The following is a 22,537-nucleotide window of genomic DNA, read 5'->3' as shown; positions in this document are numbered from 1 at the left end:
TTACTCTTTCAGATAGCAATTTCCGATCGTTATTTATCTTTCTGTAGCTTAGTTCCGCTCATAGCTAAGAAGTGCAAGCTAAGCGTTATTCCTTCGGAAAATGTATAATTCCAATATATGGTTTGTTGTTTATCATGTTGAATTTTAGCGCAAGTATAATTTTGTAAGTGTTCGCTATTTTAATAGAATCTTAAGCTCAGAATCATTAATACAATCGTAAATCATAACATAAAAGGAATTTCTCTTCAAGTCTTAAGAACTGTACCTGTTGTATTTTGTTCAGTAATTTATTCTTTGTTGTAAAACGCGAAGTAAGCACTTTCGCAAGTAACACTATTATTTACCTTTATCTTAAGCAATATCCTGAAACTTATTTTGAACGGAAGATTTAAGTGTTAAGCAATTTCCTTCCTAGAGATCGACATTGATAAACTCAATGTAGTTGTTTATTTAGCCTTGAACTTGTAGTTCACCTGTCGTTAATTGCCACACTGTAAGCGTATATAAGTAGCCTTGTACTGTACAACATTTGAGTTACCTACAGCTGTCAAGAGTTGTTTAGTCCAGATGCAATAAAGAAGATAGAAGAAGTTCCTAAACCTCGAGTGTCTTACTGCCGCTGAAATGCTGTCCGACTGATCTAGAAGCTAACGACCCTGTACCTCTGGCATTGAGTAACGAGTGCCGTGCAGCGAGCCTGTGCTCTTCAGCCTGAAGATAACACTCTTTTAAACCCTTCAAACAATTTGAATTTATTCACTGGGATTTCTTGTTAATGAATGTAAATTGTTTCTGTCGTTGTAAGAGTGTTATCATCAGGTTGAAACAGATTAACCTAGGTTGGAAACAAGTTTAACCTGAAAACCAATTTGAACTACAACATATACACGACACTGTTGGCTTAGCATGAAACTGTTACTATTATAACTTAGAAATTGCACGCCCTGAAATCTCTTCGAACCATTTAACACGTGTTCAGGCTATGTGTAGAGTGTCAACTTTGTTTTGGAGCGTGGCACCGGTACACTTCACGAAGATCAGTGAACTTCTGTTAGCTCGTTGTCTAAACCGTTACTAGTAAATGAGATCGCATGTTTTGTAAAGTTACTTATTTGAATCAGAAAATTGCTTGTTTGTTCTATCGCTGGGAGTCATCGATCAATTCAATCAGTGGTCTTAAAACAGGGTTTATAAATGCATTTGTGCATGGAGTAAGCTACAGGCGATTTAGACCATGTGATCTTCGAACATCTCGTAAGCGAATACCACCCTAAGCGACCACCAAGGCTTGACAGTTTAGGTGGTCGCTTTCTGGAAGTTCGACTGTATTTTTATAAGTTTAGCTAACATAAATGTGGCCCCCACTACAGGAAAAGTACTTATTTCTATTCGTACTTTCGGATCATAAAGACTTCGGACGTTACAGGTGCTGCCCTTAGAAAGTAAAGTTAAATGCGCTTGTCATCGGCCTTAGCCCGGAATGGGGAATAACCCAAAAATACATCTGGTACAGAATGCATTGCGACAAATTTTTATTTAAGGTGAAGCCCTTCAGACTTCTAAAAAAATATACTTAAACAACGTTTGAAAAAAGTATCTCAAGTTTTAAATCGCGCCTCCACGCGCTCCTTTTAAATGATACAGGCATGCTGTTAAAAGTCAACAAAAAGCAAATGTACGAAAACAAATCTTGCCATATATACATTTCGCCGATAAAAGGTTAAAAATAAAACTTAAGGTAAAAGCTGTTAAAAATTGATTCTAAACGTTTTCGATCTGTTCGATCATCATCAGAGTGAAAAAATCTGCATACGCTCATCGTTCTTATAGTTCAGATAACACCAGTTATGTAATACCCGTTCCCATTGGGAACAAGGTGAGGTCCAGTGATTGCACTTGTTTGTTTAGTTCAGGGTGGTAGCGTGCAATGTAGAATGCTTCTTTTATTCTTCTTTTTAACCATGAGTGGGGGGTGGTTAAAACATTCCACGTGAACTTGGGATTAGGGTGTTTTCTGATGTGCTTGGCTGGCTCTGACTGCTTATTGACATCTGAATGTTCGTTAACACGAACCTCGAGGTTGCGTGCTGTTTCATGTTGCCATTTGTCACAACATACCACCGATCGGCATGTGACCTTTCATGTAAACATACATCTAATACAAAATTAGCCTTTGCTTAAGTCGATCTTCAAAAATTCCCCATTATATCCTACAAAATAGGTATATATCTTAAAGATATGCTCGTTAGAGTAGAAATATGAGGGTATCATTCAGTTAACCACAGCACCGTCGCAGGCTTGTCATTAATCTTTATTCAAAATGCTTGTAAGGAACAGCACACTTTGCTTGCAATAGTACGCCATCGGCATACGCCTCATGAATTTGATCTTGTTCGCAGTTGTTAGACAAGTTTTACATTGTACAATCGTAAACCCTAAATACATGGTTATAAATTGAAATAGCCAATCAAAACGGAGAGGAGATGGCAGAGGAGAAGGTAATCTTCTTCCATTGCCACCTGTCACTCACCCTACAATCCCAGACAAAAATTAGTTTGGACACTTCACGTGGGTCACGACCCCCTCCTCACACCCAATGTTGGAAAATATCGCATTTTTTAAGTGGAGGGGAAGGGGAGAACTCAGTAACAAAAGAACTTTTACATTGTACCAACATTATTGTCTGGAATTGTAGTTGGTTTCACTGGATAGGAACTTAGAAAATGTCCTTTGCTTCTGTATAGTTCTGTTAAAAAGATTTGTGCAACTCTTGTTATTATTAATCTGCCTTATTCTATTTCTATATCTGACTAGACTTCGCACTCCACAATCGTAATTTACAAACTATGGTTTGACTCGCCTATGTCTATCCATGGAAAGGCGATCGATCAAAATACAACTGACGAGTTGTGATCAGTGTTGCAAAAACTGTTTGTTTGCTCGAAAAAAACTTGTAGATTATAGAACAGGCAGAAATAAATGTTTTGTCAAAATTATAGCTCTGTAGCGCTTTTCACAACCGGGGTATCACTAAAGCAGTTTTTAGTTTTCTTCTTCTTCTTCGTGTTCTTCATCGCCATCATTATCATCGTCACCATCAGAATCAGAATCAAAAGTCGTCTTCGAGAACGGTATCTCTGTTAATCCAAACAAAATTAGTGTTAGGTTTTGAAATCTATATACATCCTTGCAATACGAAATATATACCGGTTCATTGCTGTTTACTAGCTGAAAATAGGAAATTGGCGTTGGCACTATATCGAGAATTTCATTTTTTTTTTTTGCAACAAGAAATATGAGCTTACCTATCTTCTGTGGTTGTCCATTGTCAGTGTTGTTGTTCAACTTACGCGATTTTGACTTTGGAGCCCTACAAAAGGTTTTTAATAGAAACATACGTCAACAGCCATAAAACGGCCACTTCCCAATGACCATCTCCCTGCAACCCATGTTTTCAGTCATCCGTGCGTCATCAGTTATTCGTTTTTAGCGCTGGGGTTATTGTTGTCATGATTTGCATTGTGATCAAAATATAGGTACCCCTAGATACCCCTGCATGAAATATTCTTATTAATAGGAAAATAAAATGAGATAAAACATTATTTACACTCTTTTTTATGAGGACCCTTTTTTGTAAGAACGTTTTGGCTAGTTTGAATTTCCCATTGATCACTACTCTTCTCCTTTTCACTAGCTCCTTTCTAAAGATTAAACGAAATGTAACATTTAGTTCAGCTTATCCCAAAATGTTCAAAAACGCATGTTATATTCACCTTGACTATGACATTATTTAACAATTCTGCTGAGAGCCCACTCTTCTTACCAAAGTTGACCTAAAGTCTTTCGATGTTGTCTCGAAGACGTACGAAGATTTAACTCGAGTCTGTTAAGAAGTGGGCTAACCTTGGGCAAGGCAGCAATGGCAAAACTTCGGTTAAACTTTATCGAACGATACAGTGTCTTCAAAAACAATTTTACCTTTTTATTATCTGTAGGACAAGAAGCAGTTTAAAGACAAACCGAGGAGTTATGGCGAAGCTCTCGAGTGCCATTCCTAAGAACCATCGAGCTGAAAATTTGGTTGTCACGTGATTGTCTGTACTTATACAAAATGTTATTTATGTTTCGACGTTTCTTTTGCTCAGTATTCTTAAGCCGAATTTAATATTTAAAATCATTGCATTCGCGGCTACTTTTACATTTATATATAAAGAACTGGTCATCGTCTACAACAAGGTCACAAAAGCTGTAAAACACATCCTTGTGCTTGTGATGTTTAGTTCCGTTTTTACGAGCACCAGCGAACTCAAGTTAGTGTAATCATGTCTGGGTGCAGCATGGCCTTAGCTTGAGAACGACTACATATGGGTTATTGGCCAAGCGTGAGGTCAAGATGGCAGGATATTGGCCAAGTTCTTTTTTTGCGTGTTTATGGACCGAGACGAAGTCGAGGTCCATAAACACGCAAAAAAAGAACGAGGCCAATATCCTGCCATCTTGACCGAACAAGCTTGGTCAATAAAAGATTTATTATATGACTTTTTTCGAGTACTGAAAAGGAAGCCAGTTGCATGCACATTCAATGGCGCACGCTAAAATCATTTCATTGGTTTAAAAGTTTAATGACTGACTGTCAAATTCTTGAATGAATCGAGACGAAGTAAAACGACGCGACAACAGCGAAATTCACCTCTTTTTAACCCTCAAAAGGATACTAAAATTGCAAATCGACGTTGAGTTTGAAGCCTTAAAACAAGAATGTCCATTCTATCTGGCCGCCAGCTTTTGATTATTGGACGTTTTGTAGAGTATTTGCTCGCTTCTGGCGCTTTAGTGGTGCAAACCTGCCGACACGGTGACACGAGCTGAATATTGAAATTGTGATTGTTGAAAGCGTTTGGGACTTATAAATTCACGGGAAGAGCTTGAACTTTCCTACATCATTGATTTAAATGTTCGACACGACCTTATTCGACGTGAGCGTTAGAGGCTTCGGTGAGAAGATGTTTTAAAAGCTTACAGTGCCTGAATGGTTCGCCGTGCCGACCGCTCTCTCCATCAAGATTTCAATCAAGATTTACACAAACGACAAGTTTGCCGAATTGTTTATTCTTCAGGTATGTCACTGACTTCTCTCCCTTTTCCGCCGAACAAAACCGATATCATGTCTTCAAGTCGCTTTGCGTTTTAATTTTTGTATTTAAGCTAATAGCTGGTTGTTGTGGCAAATAAAATTCACGAAACTCGTTAACATTTGCTGTTTAATTAGTTTGTTCTCGTTCGCTTCAAGACCTATTTCTTTGTAATTGGACTCTCTTTCGCTAGAAACAGGCAGAAAATATTTGTTTTGTTTCGGTAAATGGTTTCATAGCTCAAGTTTACGACGGAAAAGCTTTTTGTAGTAGCGTCGACGGAACTGAAAAGTTTTTCCCTTGCGGGAACACAGCGGGCGATCCCGAGCGGTCAAGATGGCTCCATCTTGACCGCTCGGGTAGCCAATCAGAGCACGGGATTCGTTTCATCTTGACCGCTCACGGAGCTAGTCATATAATAATGTTGGTTACTGACGTTTCCATTCGACGTGAGCTGTAATCACCTAAGAGTGAAAACTCATCCTTTGCCAGATGTCTCTGATTGTCACTTAGTTTGTTGCAATGTAACTGGTTTTAAAAACTTGAGCGTTCTTAGTCAGTTATCGTCAAGTTAATTCTTGTCTTATTTTTTTTGGTTTGCACTCTATTCGCTGACGCAAGTTTGAGTAGTACAGGTTACCACACTCTCTAAACATTTCCAAGAAAAGGTTAGAAAACGCAGTAACAGAAATGATCAGTAAAGAATGAAAAATTAAGTAAAGCTTCTTCTACGCCACGTTAAAAAGATAACCCTTGGAAACATGAACGTATACATACTTGCATTTAGTTTTCGTGATTTTTCTTTTCTTCGCTGGATTATCAGGGTCAAGCGCTGCATGTGCACGTTTCTGAACAGGATTGCGTATTTTTTCCTCTTCCGTAGTCTCAGGCTTTCTTGGCGTGGACAAATGGTCAGTTGGATTCGGGTTTTTTCTCAACTGGGTGGTCATCTTAGTGGCTGGATAAGGCAATCGTGTTGACTGGCTGGTTGGATTTGACACTTGCGTGTACTGACTGGTTAACTTGCTGGTTGAATTGGGTGGTCGTGTAAAATGGCTGGTTGAATTGAGTGGTTGTGTCCACTGAATGCTTGGATTTGTCGACTGGTTGATTGAATTAGGCGGTTTTGTTGACTTGCTGCTTGAATTAGGCGGTTGTGTCGACTTGCTGCTTGAATTAGGAGGTTCTGTCGACTTGCTGCTTGAATTAGACGGTTGTGTTGACTTGCTGCTTGAATTAGGCGGTTGTGTCGACTTGCTGCTTGAATTAGGCGGTTGTGTCGACTTGCTGCTAGAATTAGGCGGTTGTGTTGACTTGCTGCTTGAATTAGGCGGTTGTGTCGACTTGCTGCTTGAATTAGGCGGTTGTGTTGACTTGCTGCTTGAATTAGGCGGTTGTGTTGACTTGCTGCTTGAATTAGGCGGTTGTGTCGACTTGCTGCTTGAATTAGGCGGTTGTGTTGACTTGCTGCTTGAATTAGGCGGTTGTGTCGACTTGCTGCTTGAATTAGGCGGTTGTGTCGACTTGCTGCTAGAATTAGGCGGTTGTGTTGACTTGCTGCTTGAATTAGGCGGTTGTGTCGACTTGCTGCTTGAATTAGGCGGTTGTGTTGACTTGCTGCTTGAATTAGGCGGTTGTGTCGAATTGCTGCTTGAATTAGGCGGTTGTGTCGACTTGCTGCTAGAATTAGGCGGTTGTGTTGACTTGCTGCTTGAATTAGGCGGTTGTTTTGACTTGCTGGTTAAATTAGGCGGTTGTGTCGACTGGCTAGTTGGTTTAGGTGCTTGGGTAAATTGGCTGGCTAAATTAAGCAGTCGTGTCATCTGACTGGTTGGGTTTGGCGGTTGTGTCAACTGGCTGGTTGAATTTGACGGTCGTGTTGACTGGCTGGTTGGATTAGGTGTTTGGTTTACCTGCATAGCTTGAGACGTATTGTTCATAAATCGTGTAACTCGTTTTTCATTCTGCATATTATCAGCAACGGACTGTTTAATTTCTTGAAGCTCTCTTCTCAGTTCCAGCTCCACATTTTGTACCTTACTGGCAGCAGTATGTCTTACTTCTTCAATCTCCCTACTCAGTTTTGCAACGTCTTCCTTCAGTGCCATATTTTCCAATTGAAGCTTTTCCTCCGACAACTTCAGTTCGTTAATAACTTCGCCTATCCTCTTCAGTAACCTTTTCATGGATTCTTTCAATTGACATTTTACTACCTCCATTTCTTTTAGTTGCTCTTTCATGGATTCAGTCTCGGTTTGTAGATCTCCCATTTTACCATGCCCTTCCTCCAACTTAGTTAGCCGCTCTTTCATGGGTTTTGTTGCTGCAATTTGCCATTTTTTAATTCGTTTTTCTACTTTTTCCAACTCATTTAATCGCTCTTTCATGGATCCTGCCTCAGCTTGCAGCTCTCCTAATTTAGGATTAGTTACCAACTCCAACTGACTTAATCGCTCTTTCATGTATGTCTTCTCGACTTGCCATTGTCTAATTGGTTCTTCGGCTGTTTCCTCCAACTCATTTAACTGCTCCTTTATGGATTCAAAATCGGTTTCAAACTGATCTAATCGCTCCGTTGCTCTTAAATACACGAACCATATTTGTCTCAGGTGCTCCTCTCTCGAGACATCAAGATGACCTTTCAGATGACTCCTTTTGTCCTGTATAAAGATTGCATAACATTAATATGTTATATCGTGATGCCAATTCAGGTATTGTGGACGGCTTACAAGTTACTTCTCTCTCCTGAAGCCGCTCCCAGATTTTCCCCTGCAGTAAAGGTTTTAAGAGTGACTTGGGAATAGAACAGCTTACCGAAGGATGTTGTCAAAGCCGAAGATCTGGAACTTTCTAAATCTAGACTTCGATCATTTTAAGAATATTTAACTTTTTAAATACATTTTTAACCTTTCATTAGTTGTTAATATAATGTAAATTGTAATTTTTTATCCTAATTTTAGTATATTTCTACTTTTAGGGGAGTTTCATCAATAGGGCCAACTCGAAACTGCCCTTTTCAAATTTATGTTTATTTTATATATGGAATTTGAAATAAACGTGTATGTATAAGAATAGGTTTTGTTCAGTTGGCAAATCTATAAATTTCCTACAGATCAATCCGACGTGTCATTATCAACTTACATGGAAGCTACATCCACCTTTCTCGTAAGGACAGACCACCATGGTCATCATGCAATCGTCCCTCATGTGGGACTCCATCTGCAACAGAACATGCATGGTTCGTTTAAAATTTAGTCACTGTGATCTCCTTGATTGTAGTCTTTTAAAAGAGATAGAGGATCTGGAAACATGGTGAAGGCATCAGCCACTTTCAGGACCGTCCGCGCGCGGATCCCTCTAGCGCTTTTGTTCTCAAAACAAACCCCTACAAACCACACATTTTCAAATGCTTAAAAGTTCCAGATTATGGATTATTCCTTCAACTCTTTTAAAATGACGAAAACTTAGAACAAACGCAAAATTGAGACGTTTTTGCGAAATTATGAGCACTTTCCATTCAACTAAAAATTTCGGAAATTCCGGGTTGGAAAGCGAATGGAACAGAAATTTCCCGGAATAAAATTCCGGAATTTTAAGACAACCTCGCGAGGTTGTCCTGACGTTCCGGAAAATTGGAATAACCGGAAAATTCCGTTCCATTCGTCCATTCTTCCTGTAGGCATGACATGGCGAGTAAACAACTCGCATTCGGAAGTGACTCTTAATTGAACTCGTCAGGAAAATACTGTCGTATACCGCTGGGACATCCTCAACTGAAAGCTTTGTATTATTTTTTTTTTTTTATTTAAATTGTAGTACTGACATACTATAGTATCGTTATATCGGAAAAGATTTTACGCTCGGCCCGCTAAATTCTCATCGTTATTTCGGGAATATCGTTATATCGAAGATCGTTATATCGGGGTTCTGTCCCAAACATTTCACTGTAACTTTTGCCGGGACATAGCATATTCATCGTTATATCGGGGTTCCACTGTCCCGGGGGGGGGGGGTACTCCCTATAATGGCCTATACGGGGAGGCTCCGCCCGAAAGGGGTACCTTTTTCAGGCTTCAGGTATATGAAAGGGTAGGGATTTCACGAGTTTAAGTATATGAAAGGGTATGGAAATCTGTCATTTGGCTATTTAAAAGGGCCTTTAATTAAAATATTTCGAGCAGACGCAATTTATGTCTGTATATTATTTTAATTTATTAAGAGCTACATAAAAATGACAAGAAAACGTCCTATTTTAAGTCCACGCCATGTCTCTTAAGTATATGAAAGGGGTACCTTTTTGCAGTTAAAGGTATACGAAAGGGGTACAATTTCTGTCAAAAATGGTATATAAAAGGGTAAGGGTTTAGAACTTGGGGCGGAGCCTCCCCGTATAAAACTTTTTGGAGTACCCCCCCCCCCCCCGTCCACTGTACAAAGTACGAAGTTTAAAGGCAAAGGAGAGGAAAAGAAAAGATGTGTCAGTGAAAGTCAGGACAATTATTCTCGTTGTTCTACGGAACGCCAAGAAACTCAAACGTCAGAAAATCTCTTGCATGGTCGCATATGCTCTTTTGGGGGATGATAGGTAACTCCAACTACAGGGTAACTCGGCGATTGCCCTTTAAGCACACATAGTCATGTAGTATAGCACACAAGCGTGTAGTTGACAATAAATGTCATCCAGACACTCTAAGTGAACCGTCCTAGTTAATACACCTAGTTACCCCACGCTACAGAATCAATTAGACCACCATGTTCCGCAGAAGATATTGTTTAACTACCTTATTAAGCATGAGACATAAGACGTAGGGTACCCCCCTAAGTAGAGTTAGCGCGCATGCGCATTTTGACTTGTTGTTGGACCACGAGGCGAAGACGGCCGCCATGTTGAATAGGAATTAAAATGTTTTGTGTGTTCTACGAGTGTTGTTTTGTTCGACTGACCTTGGAACCTGGGACACAAGCACATTATTGGCAGCAGAGCGAGGTTTACTGGAGTTATTCAACATGGAACAGTTTAAAAAAGAGAAAATGCGATCGAAATGTAGGTACACGAGGACCAAAAACAAGCTTATGATGGTGATGGAAGGAGGGATGTCATCACGAATGCACGTTATGGAAAGCTTGGATGCATTTACGAACGCTTATGAAGACGTGCTGCAAGCCTGTGAGAATTTAGGGAAGTGTTACGAAGATTTGAAAGACTCGGGACGAGCTAGTGCCCTTTCGAACGAACTGGGGACCATTGAAGAAGACTTTACAGAAATCGAAGACCTTGTGAAGGGATATTTGAGCAGTTCGGGTAATTCGTCGGTAAAAGAGCGAACGGAACAACTGAGAGAAGAGGTGTGTAGGCGAGAAGTAGAGCTGAGTCGAATCGAACAAGAAATCGAGCGAACGTATGCGGAATGCCAAAGACAACTCGGACAGAAACTTCGCAGCGAAAAACCTTCTGAACAACCAGAGCAAGAAACGCGGGAAACTGAACCACGCGGCCGAGACCAAGAATCGAAGAAGAAATCGGAGGAATTAAACGAGAGTCTGTCGTCCAAAGAACCGATAAAGGAACAAAATTCTGGCGTTCCTACTGTGTCTTCGTCTACACATGTGCCAATTATTTCGACTGTTGGAGAGATGTCAGGTTTGTCTCCGCTCACGATGAGCAGCATTTATTCATCTACTCCGCTCACGATGGGCAGCATTTATTCATCTACGCCGTTCACGATGGGTGGCGTTTATTCATCTACACCGCTTGCGATGGGCGGCGTTTATTCATCTACACCGTTTACTATCAGTGGAGACCAAGCTCATTTTATGCCCACTGGGAACAGTCAACAGCTTTCGTCCTCAATTTCAGACCAGATCAGCACTGACTCTGCTTTACTGAAAAGAGTTACCATTCCGAAGTTCTTTGGCCAAAAGAAGAACTATGAAACATGGAAAGCAGCGTTTTATTCTTGTGTAGATCGCACTAAGGCGTCACCTGAGTACAATTTGTTGAGGTTACGTGAATGCCTTCAAGGGGAAGCCCTCAAAGTAATCGAGCATTTGGGCCATTCTGCTGCTGCCTATGAAGCTGCAAAGACTCGTCTAGAGCGGAAGTATGGCGGGAAACGTAGAGCTCTCACACTTCGCCTTGAAGAACTGGATGCCTTTAAGCCAATAAGAGAGGACAATGAGAAAGACCTGGAGAGATTTTCAGAGCTGCTTGATGGAATTGTTGTGAACTTAAAGGATGCTAACCAGGAAGCCGAGCTAGGCAATGGATCATTGTACATCACTCTTCAACGGAAGTTTAACAAAGGCCTTCTCTCAAAGTACAAGCAGTGGGTTAGTGACAACCATCGAACTGAGAATGTAGGAACACTGAGAGAGTTTGTTGACAGAGAGTCTGAGTTTTTGACCACAGCTTCTGAGACCATAACAGGTGTCCTCAGTGGGTCCAAGAGAGAGAGAATCTTCCTAGCTGAAGTAGATCCCGAACCTAAGAAGAAACAGGGGAACAAGTGCAAGTTGTGTAAAGGATCCCATGGAATGTGGAACTGTGAGAACTTTAAGAAGATGTCTGTAGATATGAGGTGGAATGTCGCTAAGGAGCAGAAATTGTGTTTCAGATGTCTCAGCAATGGACACCGCGGAGAGGCATGCTCTCGGAGCAGAGTTTGTGGGTTGAATGGTTGTCGCTCTCACCATCACCGGATGCTTCATGAAGATCCAAAGAAAGCAGAGAATACTGAGATGGCAAACGTAGCGGGCTCGAGAGAAGTTGATTCATCCAGTATGTTGCAAGGTGGTGCTACTGCGCAAGGGGAGTCTGAAGAGAGAACCCACACTGCTACTACAGGAACTGGAGCAATGCCTTCATCGGGGTTCGTAGCCTTAAGAACAGTTCCTGTCTATGTAACTAATCATCATCGGAGAATCAAAGTGAATGCCCTTCTTGACGATGGAAGCAGTAGGACTTACTTAAATAGTGACATTGCAGCAGAACTTGGTCTAGAAGGTAGACCACATGAACTAACTGTTAATGTATTGAATGACAACCAGGAAAAGTTGTCCACCTCAGTCGTGGAATTCATGATCAGCAGTTGTGATGGTAAAGTGTCCAAATTAGCCTCAGCCTATACAGCCGAGAGAGTTACTGGAAGTATGCAAGTGGTGGATTGGAGTAAACATAAGCACAAGTGGAAGCACCTGAAAGACATCAAGTTCCATCAAGTTGGGCCGAGACCGATTGTTGATCTCCTAATTGGTGTGGACCAGGCAGACTTGCTGTACTCGCTGGAGGATGTCAGGGGAAAGGCAGGAGAGCCCATAGCAAGACTGACTCCACTTGGCTGGACGTGTATTGGGAGCCCAGAAATCCCAACAGAGGAAGTTCAGACAAATTTCACATTTTTTCTGAATGACATGCATGAATTGAACAGTCTTGTTCGCCGCTACTGGGACATTGAAGAACCTAAAGAGACTCTAGTTGTCAGACCGGATGAGAAATTTGCAAAGGACACTGTTTCTAACTCCTTGACCTTCACTGATGGCCACTATGTTGTTGGTATGCCTTGGAAACAGGATCGACCATCATTACCTGACAATTACAGCATGGCCTTGAGTCGCCTACAGTGTACTGAGAAGAAGTTGAAGCGGTCCCCAGAACTCGGTGAAGCCTACAAGAAAGTATTACGGACCTATCAAGAGAAGGGATACATTCACAAAGTCCCACATGAAGAGGTCAAGCCTGATCAACTTTGGTACCTGCCCCATTTCCCAGTCTTGAGGCCTGACAAACCGACCACCAAGACTCGTATTGTGTTTGACGCGTCAGCGAAATTCAGTGACGTATCTCTGAATGACATTGTACTCCAAGGGCCTAAACTCCAGAAGGACTTGTTTGCCGTACTATTGAGATTTCGCCGCAATCCTGTGGCCCTAATGTGTGACATCCAGGAAATGTACCTGCAGATTAAGCTAAGACCTGAAGATCAACCTTATCATCGCTTCTTGTGGCGAGACTTGCAGACCGACCGAGAACCTGATGTCTTCGAGTTTGACAGAGTTGTATTCGGAGTGAACTCGTCCCCATTCCAAGCACAGTTTGTTGCTCAAGAACATGCCAGACATCACCAATCAGAACTTCCCCTCGCGGCGGAAACTGTTTTGGAGAGCACGTACATGGATGACAGCATGGACTCCGTTCCTGATGTCAAGACCGGTGTAGAGTTGTACAGCCAGCTGTCAAGGTTATGGGAATCTGCTGGGATGCATGCCCGGAAATGGCTATCAAACGTGCCAGAAGTTTTACAGTCCATTCCAGCTTCAGATTGTGCGACCGAAGTTGACCTCGACAGTGGCGAATTGCCCTCTGTTAAGACACTGGGTGTTCTGTGGTGTCCCATGGAGGATGTGTTCAAGTTTCAAGTCAACCTGCCTACCAAGAGCAATGATCATACGAAGCGCAGTTTCCTAAGGAAGATAGCCACGTTGTTTGACCCTCTTGGCTTGCTGTCGCCGTACACAATACGTGCCAAAGTCGTGATTCAAGAGATGTGGGCAAGTGGTGTGGACTGGGATGAGCCGGTGGATAGAAGACTGTCATTGAAGGCTACACAATGGTTTGATGAGCTGTCAGTGCTACCCACCCTTCACATTCCAAGATGCCTGAGAAACACCAATGCAGTCAAAAGTGTAACTTTGCACACGTTTGTTGATGCATCTCAAGAAGCATACGGCGCAGCCTGCTACACTAGACATCTGTATGAAGACGAATCTGTTAGTTGTTGTCTTGTGGCTTCAAAGTCTCGTGTTGCACCACTCCAAGCTGTTAGTATACCACGGTTAGAACTGATGGCAGCTGTAGTAGGGCTTAAGCTCAGCGAGACAGTTGGAAAGGTCCTTGCCATTGAGAGTTGTCACCGGAACTTCTGGTCTGACAGTATGGATGTGCTTTACTGGATTCGTGGATGCAGTCGAAAGTTCAAGCCATTTGTAGCTAATCGCGTTGGAGAGATCCAAGCCTTGACAAGTCCTAATCAGTGGAGGTATGTGCCAACCGGACAGAACCCAGCTGACCTGCTGACCAGAGGAGAAAGTGTCTCTAAGCTGTTAACGGAAGAGAAATGGTGGAGTGGGCCAACGTTCCTAAAGCAAGACTCAACTGAGTGGCCTGAGACTAAAATTGAGGTCAAGAAAGGTCCAGACATTGAAGTCCGTAAACAGTACCAAGAAGCAGAACAAACAGAGGGGCAAACATTCCTTGCCTTGACCAGTGAAGACCGCCTGCAGCCACAAAGATACTCAAGTTGGAGTAAGCTCACAAGAGTTACTGCAAGTGTTGACCGTTTCCTAGAGAACTGTCGTTTACCAGCCGCTCTTCGAAGAGAAGGAGCCTTAAAGCCTGATGAAGTGTCTGCTGCCGAAATGAGATATATCAGGCAGGCGCAACAAGAAGTTTTTGCGCAGGAAATTCGAGCATTGAAGGCTGGGAGGGAAATTCCAGGTGGAAGTAAGCTGCTGCCACTGCGACCTGTTCTAGACGAGGAAGGAGTCCTAAGATGTGATGGGAGACTTCGTTATGCAGAGTATTTGCCATGGGAAACCCGTTACCCCATCATCTTGCCTCGTAGCCATTGTGTCACAAAGCTCATAGTCAAGCATGCACACGAGCAAGATCATCATGCAGGGACCAATCAGGTATTAGCACAGCTTTCAGTCCAGTACTGGATAATTTCAGCAAGAGAAGCAATTAGAGAGTGGGAAAGAGAATGCATGCAGTGTAGAAGAAGGAAGGCTTCTCCAGCTAAACAGATCATGGCCCCTTTGCCAGAGCTACGCACACGAAAGTCCCTTCGGGCATTCAGCCACATATCCGTTGACTTTGGTGGACCTTTCATGACCAAACAGGGAAGAGGAAAGACACGCCAGAAGAGATACCTATGTCTGTTTACTTGCCTAGAGACTAGGGCTGTGCATCTTGAAGTAGCATACAGCCTTGACACTGATTCATTCCTAAATGCATTCTTTCGAATGACAAGACGGCGTGGTGTTCCCAAAGATGTTGTTTGTGACAATGGAACTAACTTTGTTGGTGGAAGTAATGAGTTGAAAGAATTGGAAGCCTTAGACCAGAACAAGATCCAAGATACCACATCGAGCCACAGAATCAACTGGCACTTTAACCCGCCTGCTGGGCCGCACTTCAGCGGTGTGCATGAGATCATGATCAAAGCGGCAAAGAAAGCCATTAACGCGATCTTGGGTTCTGCTGATATCACCGATGAGGAGTTGTTAAGTGCAGTTGTTGGCGCGGAAGATTTAATTAACTCTCGGCCACTGACTTATCAATCAGCTGACCCATCGGACCTTGTTCCTCTTACCCCTAACCATTTTCTTCATGGACAAGTGGGAGGAAGATTCGCACCGGACAGTGTTGACACTGAAGACTTCAACCCAAGAAAGAGGTGGCGTCGGGTCCAGGAACTTGTTCGCCATTTTTGGCAGAGGTGGTTACGGGAGTGGATTCCGAGCCTAAGTGCAAGAAAGAAATGGCACAGAGATCGACCTAACTTGAAAGTTGGTGATGTAGTGATTGTGATGTCTACAGAAACCCCGAGAGGAAGATGGCCGTTGGGACGCATCGTCAAAGTGCTCCCTGGAAAGGACGACCGGGTCCGAGTCGTCGATGTTCAAGTGGGAAAGACTGTGTACAGGAGACCAATTGTGAAACTTTGCCCATTGGAACAATGTTGAACATTAAGTGACTTATAAGTGAACTGTGAACTCTAGCCTAAGAAGTTTTGAAACCGAAACAGTTTTTTCATAGTGTTTTTTTTTTCGTGCAATTTTGTTGATATTGTCTTATCAAGGAAGGGGAGGATGTTCCGCAGAAGATATTGTTTAACTACCTTATTAAGCATGAGACATAAGACGTAGGGTACCCCCCTAAGTAGAGTTAGCGCGCATGCGCATTTTGACTTGTTGTTGGACCACGAGGCGAAGACGGCCGCCATGTTGAATAGGAATTAAAATGTTTTGTGTGTTCTACGAGTGTTGTTTTGTTCGACTGACCTTGGAACCTGGGACACAAGCACACACCAATTCTACATTACTGTAATTACCTCCTCTCTGGGTATCTCCTGCATTCCACATTTTTGAGGACAAACAAGTGGAAAGCGTGTGCATTCATCATTAACATGACTCTGTTGATATCAGCAAATAGTTAGTTTGCGATAAAGTAAAACCAACACAAGCAATTATACCAAAACACTAATCTCTTAGAAACATTTTTCAATTTTGCAAGTTTCAATTTTCATTTTAATAATAACCAATCTCATAAAAACTTATCTGTGATCAAGTTAGCCTAAAATGTGTGGTTCTTCTGATTATTTTTTCAGTAAATTGACTTTTGTTAACTTTTGTTAAATTTATTACACGACTCAATTCAGCTGCGAGGGCCTATAGGTAAAATCAGCCAATCAGATGTACAGTCCGATATTTTGTGTTGGAAGGGGTAAGGTTTTTGCAGCCTTTTTATAATAAATCTCTTATTAAACAAGATCGCTTGGGATCGTACTGAGCGGCTGCGGCTGCGAAGGAGACTAAGCGAATATCGGCCTTTGGTCTTTTCTCTATGGACCTCGCTGCACTCGATCTGTATTGTTAAGGCCTAGGGCCGATATTCTCCCCGTTTGATTCTCAGACTAGATTAATATAATATTCGGCGACAACAAAACACATAACAGTATCCTGATCACTGGAATGCAGCACCTAAGATCAAGAAACAAAATGAATGCTAGTAACAAACCGCTTTTTAATACCAAAATTAACACGAAAGTGGTAATGGCGAACGTTCTGTCGTGATAGGATGAGCACTATAAGTCCGAAAACAAATTATTCCCATTATTACTGTCATTTTATTCAAGTTTTTAATGTTAGGCAGACACACCCCTGTGCACCAGAATTCGATTTCCTTTTCACAGTATTCACATTTCACCATCCTATTGGGACATTCTGATGTCACGTGTGTGTCCAGAAAACGTCTTTGCACGTTTTGGTTACACTCTTCGCAAGTCATCTCCTCATATTGGCAAACCTTTAAGTGTTCCTGCAAAAGATTTAAGAAAAGAGTAACTTGCAGTTACAGAGACTGTTTTCCTGTTCCAATTTATCAATTTAAGGCCCCTTTACACGAGCAATTTTTATGTGACAGTTTTTATTTGCTCGTGCAGATGAGAAAAAATTGCCAATTTTTATGTGACAAATATAGTTGTTGAGAAGCTGGTGTGTCAGCTTTTATGTGGCAAATAAAAATTGCCACATACAAAATATTGCTCGTGTAGACGACTCGTCACCTAAAATGTGGCAAATATTGCGTTAGTATATGTGGTCTCCAGACTCCAAATCTCCCACTGGGTACTGTACGCGCGTATCTCTGTGCGTATCTCTGCTGTCTAAAGTCATAACTGGCGCACTAAAATTTTAATGTCGACAAATATTTGTTGTGCTATCCACACGATCAAATATATATAAAGTTGTCACATAAAAATTGCCCGGTTTAACGCGGATTTATTAAATTTGCCTCCATGTGGTTGAGCCACGCGATATTTTTCAAAAGGTATCGAAAAAGGTAATAGTGACAAACGAGGCAGGTGAACTTCCCCTTTAATATATTAGCAAATATACGTCGTATTCAGATACAAGCTCTCTTCATTACCTCGTAATGACGTATTTGTCCAGTCCAATCACATCCTCTTTCACTCTTATCACATTTAACACGAAGAGAAAGTATGTCCCTCTCCCAGGCAAGGTCGCGAAACCACTGTGACAATAAAGGAAATGAGAGCTTTTCATGAAGATTTGCAAACCAAACCGTTACTCTGTTAAAGAACTAGCATTAATTATTGTTTTTTGCTGTCGCCTGAGGTTTTGTTCCATGTCATGAGAATGATAAAATCAGAAGCAATAGAACTGCTGGCATGAAACACAACACACCTTTACATAGTAGTAACTTTATTTAAAGAGGGAAAACACTTTACAGTCGTAGACTGGTAACACTGTGGACCTCACCTAAATCATTAGAATATAAATTACAATAGTTTAAAAATATCTAACTATGAGTAACAACAAGCATAAAATTGGAAAAATTGATAAAATTAATAAAATAGACTATAGTCAGACATTAAGTCACGAAAAAGATGATTCACGATTCAAGTCTAATTCAACTCTTCGTTCACGTGTCACGTTTAAGTTAAAAATTGCGTTCATTTGCACGTGAAAAGATCTTAAAATTGGGAATCACGAATCACGAAAAAATTAAAGATCAAATCCCGTTTTACGGCAAAAAATAGACCCAATGCAAATATGGCGGCTGTTTATTTTTGGCTCCCAGAAAAATCATTTGTCAAGAAATTAAATTACTCTAGCTTAAAGATAAAGTCAAACTAAATCAGTGTATGGAGTTTGAAGGCTATACTTTCATCTAATGGGAAGTTACAGGGGCATTTATATTGCCAAAAACATGAAAACGAGGCTAGGCAGGCCAGGGTGACTTTTTTCATACAAATCTCTAAAATCTTAAAGAGTCATAACTTTGCAACCATTTAACCCAAAACACTGAAACTTCTCAGAATAGCCACCATCAGCGTTTTAGGAAACTTGAGCAAACAGAAGTGAATGACAACCATTTTTGCATAAGGTCTATAGCCTCAATCAAAGAGAAATTAAGTGGGATTGTTACTTAAATACTGATAGCAGGTACAAAAAACATGCAGTTTGGCTTGCCATGTGACATGATTTAAAATATGAGCTGGCTCCACGAGCCCTTTGATTTTGTGTTGAGACACATTTTTAAATTTTTAAAACCTGTTTTTAAGCGATGACGTACAAATAAGATTATATTTCTGATTTTTTAGGTAGTTCTAGTTAACGTACGTCTTTATTTTAGCTCTGTGGTTGGGTTTTAAACAGATGAAACTTTTGTCAGCTATTTTGCCGCGTACGTGATCTTGACAGACTCAATATCTGGTCTTACACCTTCAGAGCGTAACAGTCTAAACAGGGATTGCCATGATTTTTGCGTGAACGTGAAACCATTTTTAGAATTATTCGTGACGCGTGAAAAACCATATATTTTCACGTGATTCCATTTTGCAAAGAGGTATAGGGGACCCTGATCAGTGACTCATTGACGCAACTCAACTTCCTAGGGAAGTTGAAATTTTGGTGAATTACTTATTCACCAAAATTGAACATATCTTTGCGTAAACTTTTTATTGGCGTAAAGAAAATAAATGGCCGCACTGGAGTAAACTTCTCCTTTAAAGAAGACTTTAGAAGATCGTTTTGTACGGTAGAAATTTTGAAGTGCGGACAAATTTTTCTCCTCTGAGCCCTGTGCATTGTCTCGACTAGGCCTTTCTCGATTATACTAGCATTTTGTCGGCATTTTTGGGGAAAACGAGCATTTTTTTCGTTTTTTCTTGAAAAAGAATTGCTAGCATTTTCTGTCATTTTTCATGACTGTGATCCAGATTTCAGCACCCAGAACTCAGAAGAAAAATAAATAATCCTAAAGTTTCACAATTTTGATTACTTAATTTGATTGTTTTCTGTCTGTTTCGACGGTTTGTGCGTTGTGTTACTTGTGTACTTGTGTTGTGTTACTTGTGTGTGTACACCAACGGAAAAAGGTATGGGCGGGTATCAGCGGGTAATTCTTTCTCTTGTTCAGCCAAGATGGTGTCGGCCACGAACTTGCAAGATAGACCTTGGTAGTGCTTAGTTGCTGTTGGCTCGAAAAGTTTTAATTCCGACCCAAGTTTTATAAGCAAACAATTATAAGTATCACCTGTTGTTGATATGAGCATATAATGTAAGAGTTTGTACGTTTTGTTTGAAATAAAACAAAGCATTCTTTGGAATTCAAGTGGCATTTTTTAAAGAAATCAGGCATTATTTTAGCATTTTTTTGGCTTTATGCGAGAATTTCTAGTAGCATTAAATGCCAGTTTTACTAGCATAATCGAGAAAGGCCTAGTCTCGACATTCAATCCACGCAACTCCACTGAAAAAAAAAAACATTCGAAGGCGAATGAAGTGAGATTGTTACATTACTGAATACAGTACATAACATGTTTATGTGGGAAAAACTTGCTAAGGTCAACAGCACTTTATCGAATTACCATGAGGTTGCTCGAAGAGACTGATTTTATTGTCCACACATTTTTGTCTACATGCTACACACGACAACTTCCGTTTACATGCGCTTCACTCTAATATCCAATCTCGTTCCCAGAGCCTGCGTTCCCCTTGACCAGCGGTCGGGAAACTCAACGGCTTTGGACAAATCCAAACCGGAACCAGGAAATCCTGGACCAGGTTTGATTGTACGCGTGCGCCATAGATTGTGGTGAAACGAACATGTTTTTCAACAGCCAATCAGATTCAGACGCCTTTGTGGCGGCTTTTCAGAATAGCCCAGAGGTCCCGATCCCTGGCGCAGACCAAAAGAATCGCGGCCTCTGGGGACGAGATTGTCTTATATATCCTTTTTGCGCTTGCGCACAAGAATGAGCCAAAAACGGATGACGTGACATGAGATTACGTGACGCGAAACAAAAACGCGTATGGATCCCATGTTTTTTGTGTGTGTCCTGAAACGTTCACTAAAACACGTCACATATCAAGCATAACTGCATGTACATATGTATCTCATACGTTCTATCAGTAATGTCACAATCTCACATGTTATCTTTTTTCATGGGATTGGCGTGAATGCAATGGGTCATTGATAGCCTGTGCTCTCAGGTTCGGTAGCGCGAATTTTTTTTCACCAGAATAAAAGGTAATCTTTGATCCTCTTTCGCACTTAGGAAATTTCTTTGTCAATAATCAACTTCGTTCCCTGTAAGAGAGAGAGACCCTGGAAACGAGGTTGGAGAACAATTTGTTTCTGATTGACATGTGCTAAAATGCGTTTTAAAGGACCTTTCTGTCAGCACGTTTACCATTTAATGAATAAATTAATTGTGCGGGTAGCACATGAAATTACATCCGTTCGCGGCAACTTCTGTCTACGTTCCACAATTTCCGTCAACATCTACATCAGTGCATCGTTTTAAAATATCTCATTCATTGATTGCGTGCTCTACAGCACGCATCAGCTAGAACTATTGCGGAAGCATTGAAGACTGCCTGGAATAACAAAATTCGAAATCAATCATCTGCTTCATCGAAAACTATTCCATACGATTTCTTACGTCACCGCGGTACAACGCTGAAGCTTGATAAAGTCTGATATCTTTCAGTCCAAGAGTTCAATCTTAGAATATTGGCAATATTTTAAAACGTTCATTGTTTAAAAACTTTGTAAACGTTGAACAACATTCAAGCGCACGGTGAAATTTCGTACACTTCAAAACTTCGTTCTGTTTGCTGATGTAATTCCTGACATTTTGTAACGTGTACTGAACAACGTAACACAACCGGCAAATCATAAACTATATCTTTTGAGGTCACAAAGAGATACCTTCAGTAAGCTGGTGATCAAGCTCGCGAATTTGGATTTTCTTTTCTCAACTCTCCACACAAAGCTGACTGCTCTTTTTCTGTAATCAGTTCGGTATACTAGTAATAAATTTAGAGCCATCCCATCAGACTCTGAGATATAACCTGATATCATAACGGGAGGTCAATTCTAAGCCTGATCACATTTATCATTGAAGGAAACTCAACTGTGGCTTAATTATACTGAGCTCAGAAACGGCAGCTGATCGTAAGAAAACTAGCAAGAATGATAATCAGCAAGCCAGTAAAAGCACCTCTCTACCAAATTTGTCATGGTTTTACCCGTATTGGATAATGAACTTACCCCACCATTTTCAGGAATAGGCTGGCGATCTTGTGGACATATTGGATCACTGTCTTCACTGAAAAGTTTAAACCAGCATCATAAGTAGAAACCAATTTCAAGGTGCCTTGCTCAAGCAGAGCTCAGGCTGCACTTAACAAATCAAAGCTTAGCATTTTATTCCCCGTCTCCGAGTGAAAAGACTCACACCTGAATGTCGCTAACAAGCAGCTTTCGCAAAATCGATGACCACATCTTGCGGTCTGCACAGGAACTCGCATGGCGTGAAGACAAATGGAGCATTTTTGTCCTGAAGATAACTCATCTACAAAGGCAAAGTCGAAGCCGCCTTCAATTGTAGGTGTGTGGTTTTCATCAAAGTCCAAACGCTCTCCCTCCGTAGCCAAAGACATGCGAACTGACTGGAGAAATCGATTTACCTAGAACCACAGAATACTTTTTCTATTGTAATTTAAACCCCACTTCAATAGGATTTCTAAATCTTAATGACGCGGTTCACCGCGCCTGCGCCTTGTCGCGTGATCACCACATTTCAGAGTCACGC

The 22,537-nt window shown here is 41.2% G+C and overlaps 3 protein-coding genes across 3 annotated transcripts in view; 1 reads left to right on the top strand and 2 right to left on the bottom strand.

The window, feature by feature from the left end:
• The window catches only part of LOC144651724 (uncharacterized), a 165,431-nt gene that overhangs the window by 13,239 nt on the left and 129,655 nt on the right, over positions 1 to 22,537 (bottom strand). The window lies entirely within an intron of this gene.
• On the bottom strand, positions 2,294 to 22,414 carry LOC144651658 (uncharacterized). The gene is made up of 9 exons (XM_078511606.1): positions 22,183 to 22,414; positions 21,994 to 22,051; positions 17,839 to 17,943; positions 17,071 to 17,229; positions 16,244 to 16,324; positions 8,274 to 8,351; positions 5,910 to 7,792; positions 3,306 to 3,370; positions 2,294 to 3,137 (listed from the first exon to the last, which is right to left on the bottom strand). Exons 1-9 carry the CDS (start codon positions 22,383 to 22,385, stop codon positions 3,043 to 3,045), a joined length of 2,727 nt encoding a protein of 908 aa, XP_078367732.1. The 5' UTR covers positions 22,386 to 22,414; the 3' UTR covers positions 2,294 to 3,042.
• Positions 10,121 to 16,169, top strand: LOC144649912 (uncharacterized). The gene has a single exon (XM_078509508.1). It carries the CDS (start codon positions 10,140 to 10,142, stop codon positions 15,873 to 15,875), a length of 5,736 nt encoding a protein of 1,911 aa, XP_078365634.1. The 5' UTR covers positions 10,121 to 10,139; the 3' UTR covers positions 15,876 to 16,169.

The sequence above is a fragment of the Oculina patagonica genome, chromosome 4, assembly GCF_052425735.1.
Source record: "Oculina patagonica isolate OP01 chromosome 4, crgOcupat, whole genome shotgun sequence".
Lineage (NCBI taxonomy): Eukaryota > Metazoa > Cnidaria > Anthozoa > Scleractinia > Oculinidae > Oculina > Oculina patagonica.
Note: the sequence above shows the minus strand (reverse complement) of the source record. Positions and strands in the feature narration are given on the sequence as shown.

Excerpts from the sequence above, each read along its gene's own strand:
- LOC144651658 (XM_078511606.1), bottom strand. The coding sequence starts at position 22,385 with ATGTCTTTGGCTACGGAGGGAGAGCGTTTGGACTTTGATGAAAACCAC. Across the intron at positions 22,052-22,182 it reads TGCTTGTTAGCGACATTCAG|TGAAGACAGTGATCCAATAT; the intron begins GTGTGAGTCTTT and ends TAAACTTTTCAG. Across the intron at positions 3,371-5,909 it reads ATCACGAAAACTAAATGCAA|GGCTCCAAAGTCAAAATCGC; the intron begins GTATGTATACGT and ends AACCTTTTGTAG.
- LOC144649912 (XM_078509508.1), top strand. The coding sequence starts at position 10,140 with ATGGAACAGTTTAAAAAAGAGAAAATGCGATCGAAATGTAGGTACACG.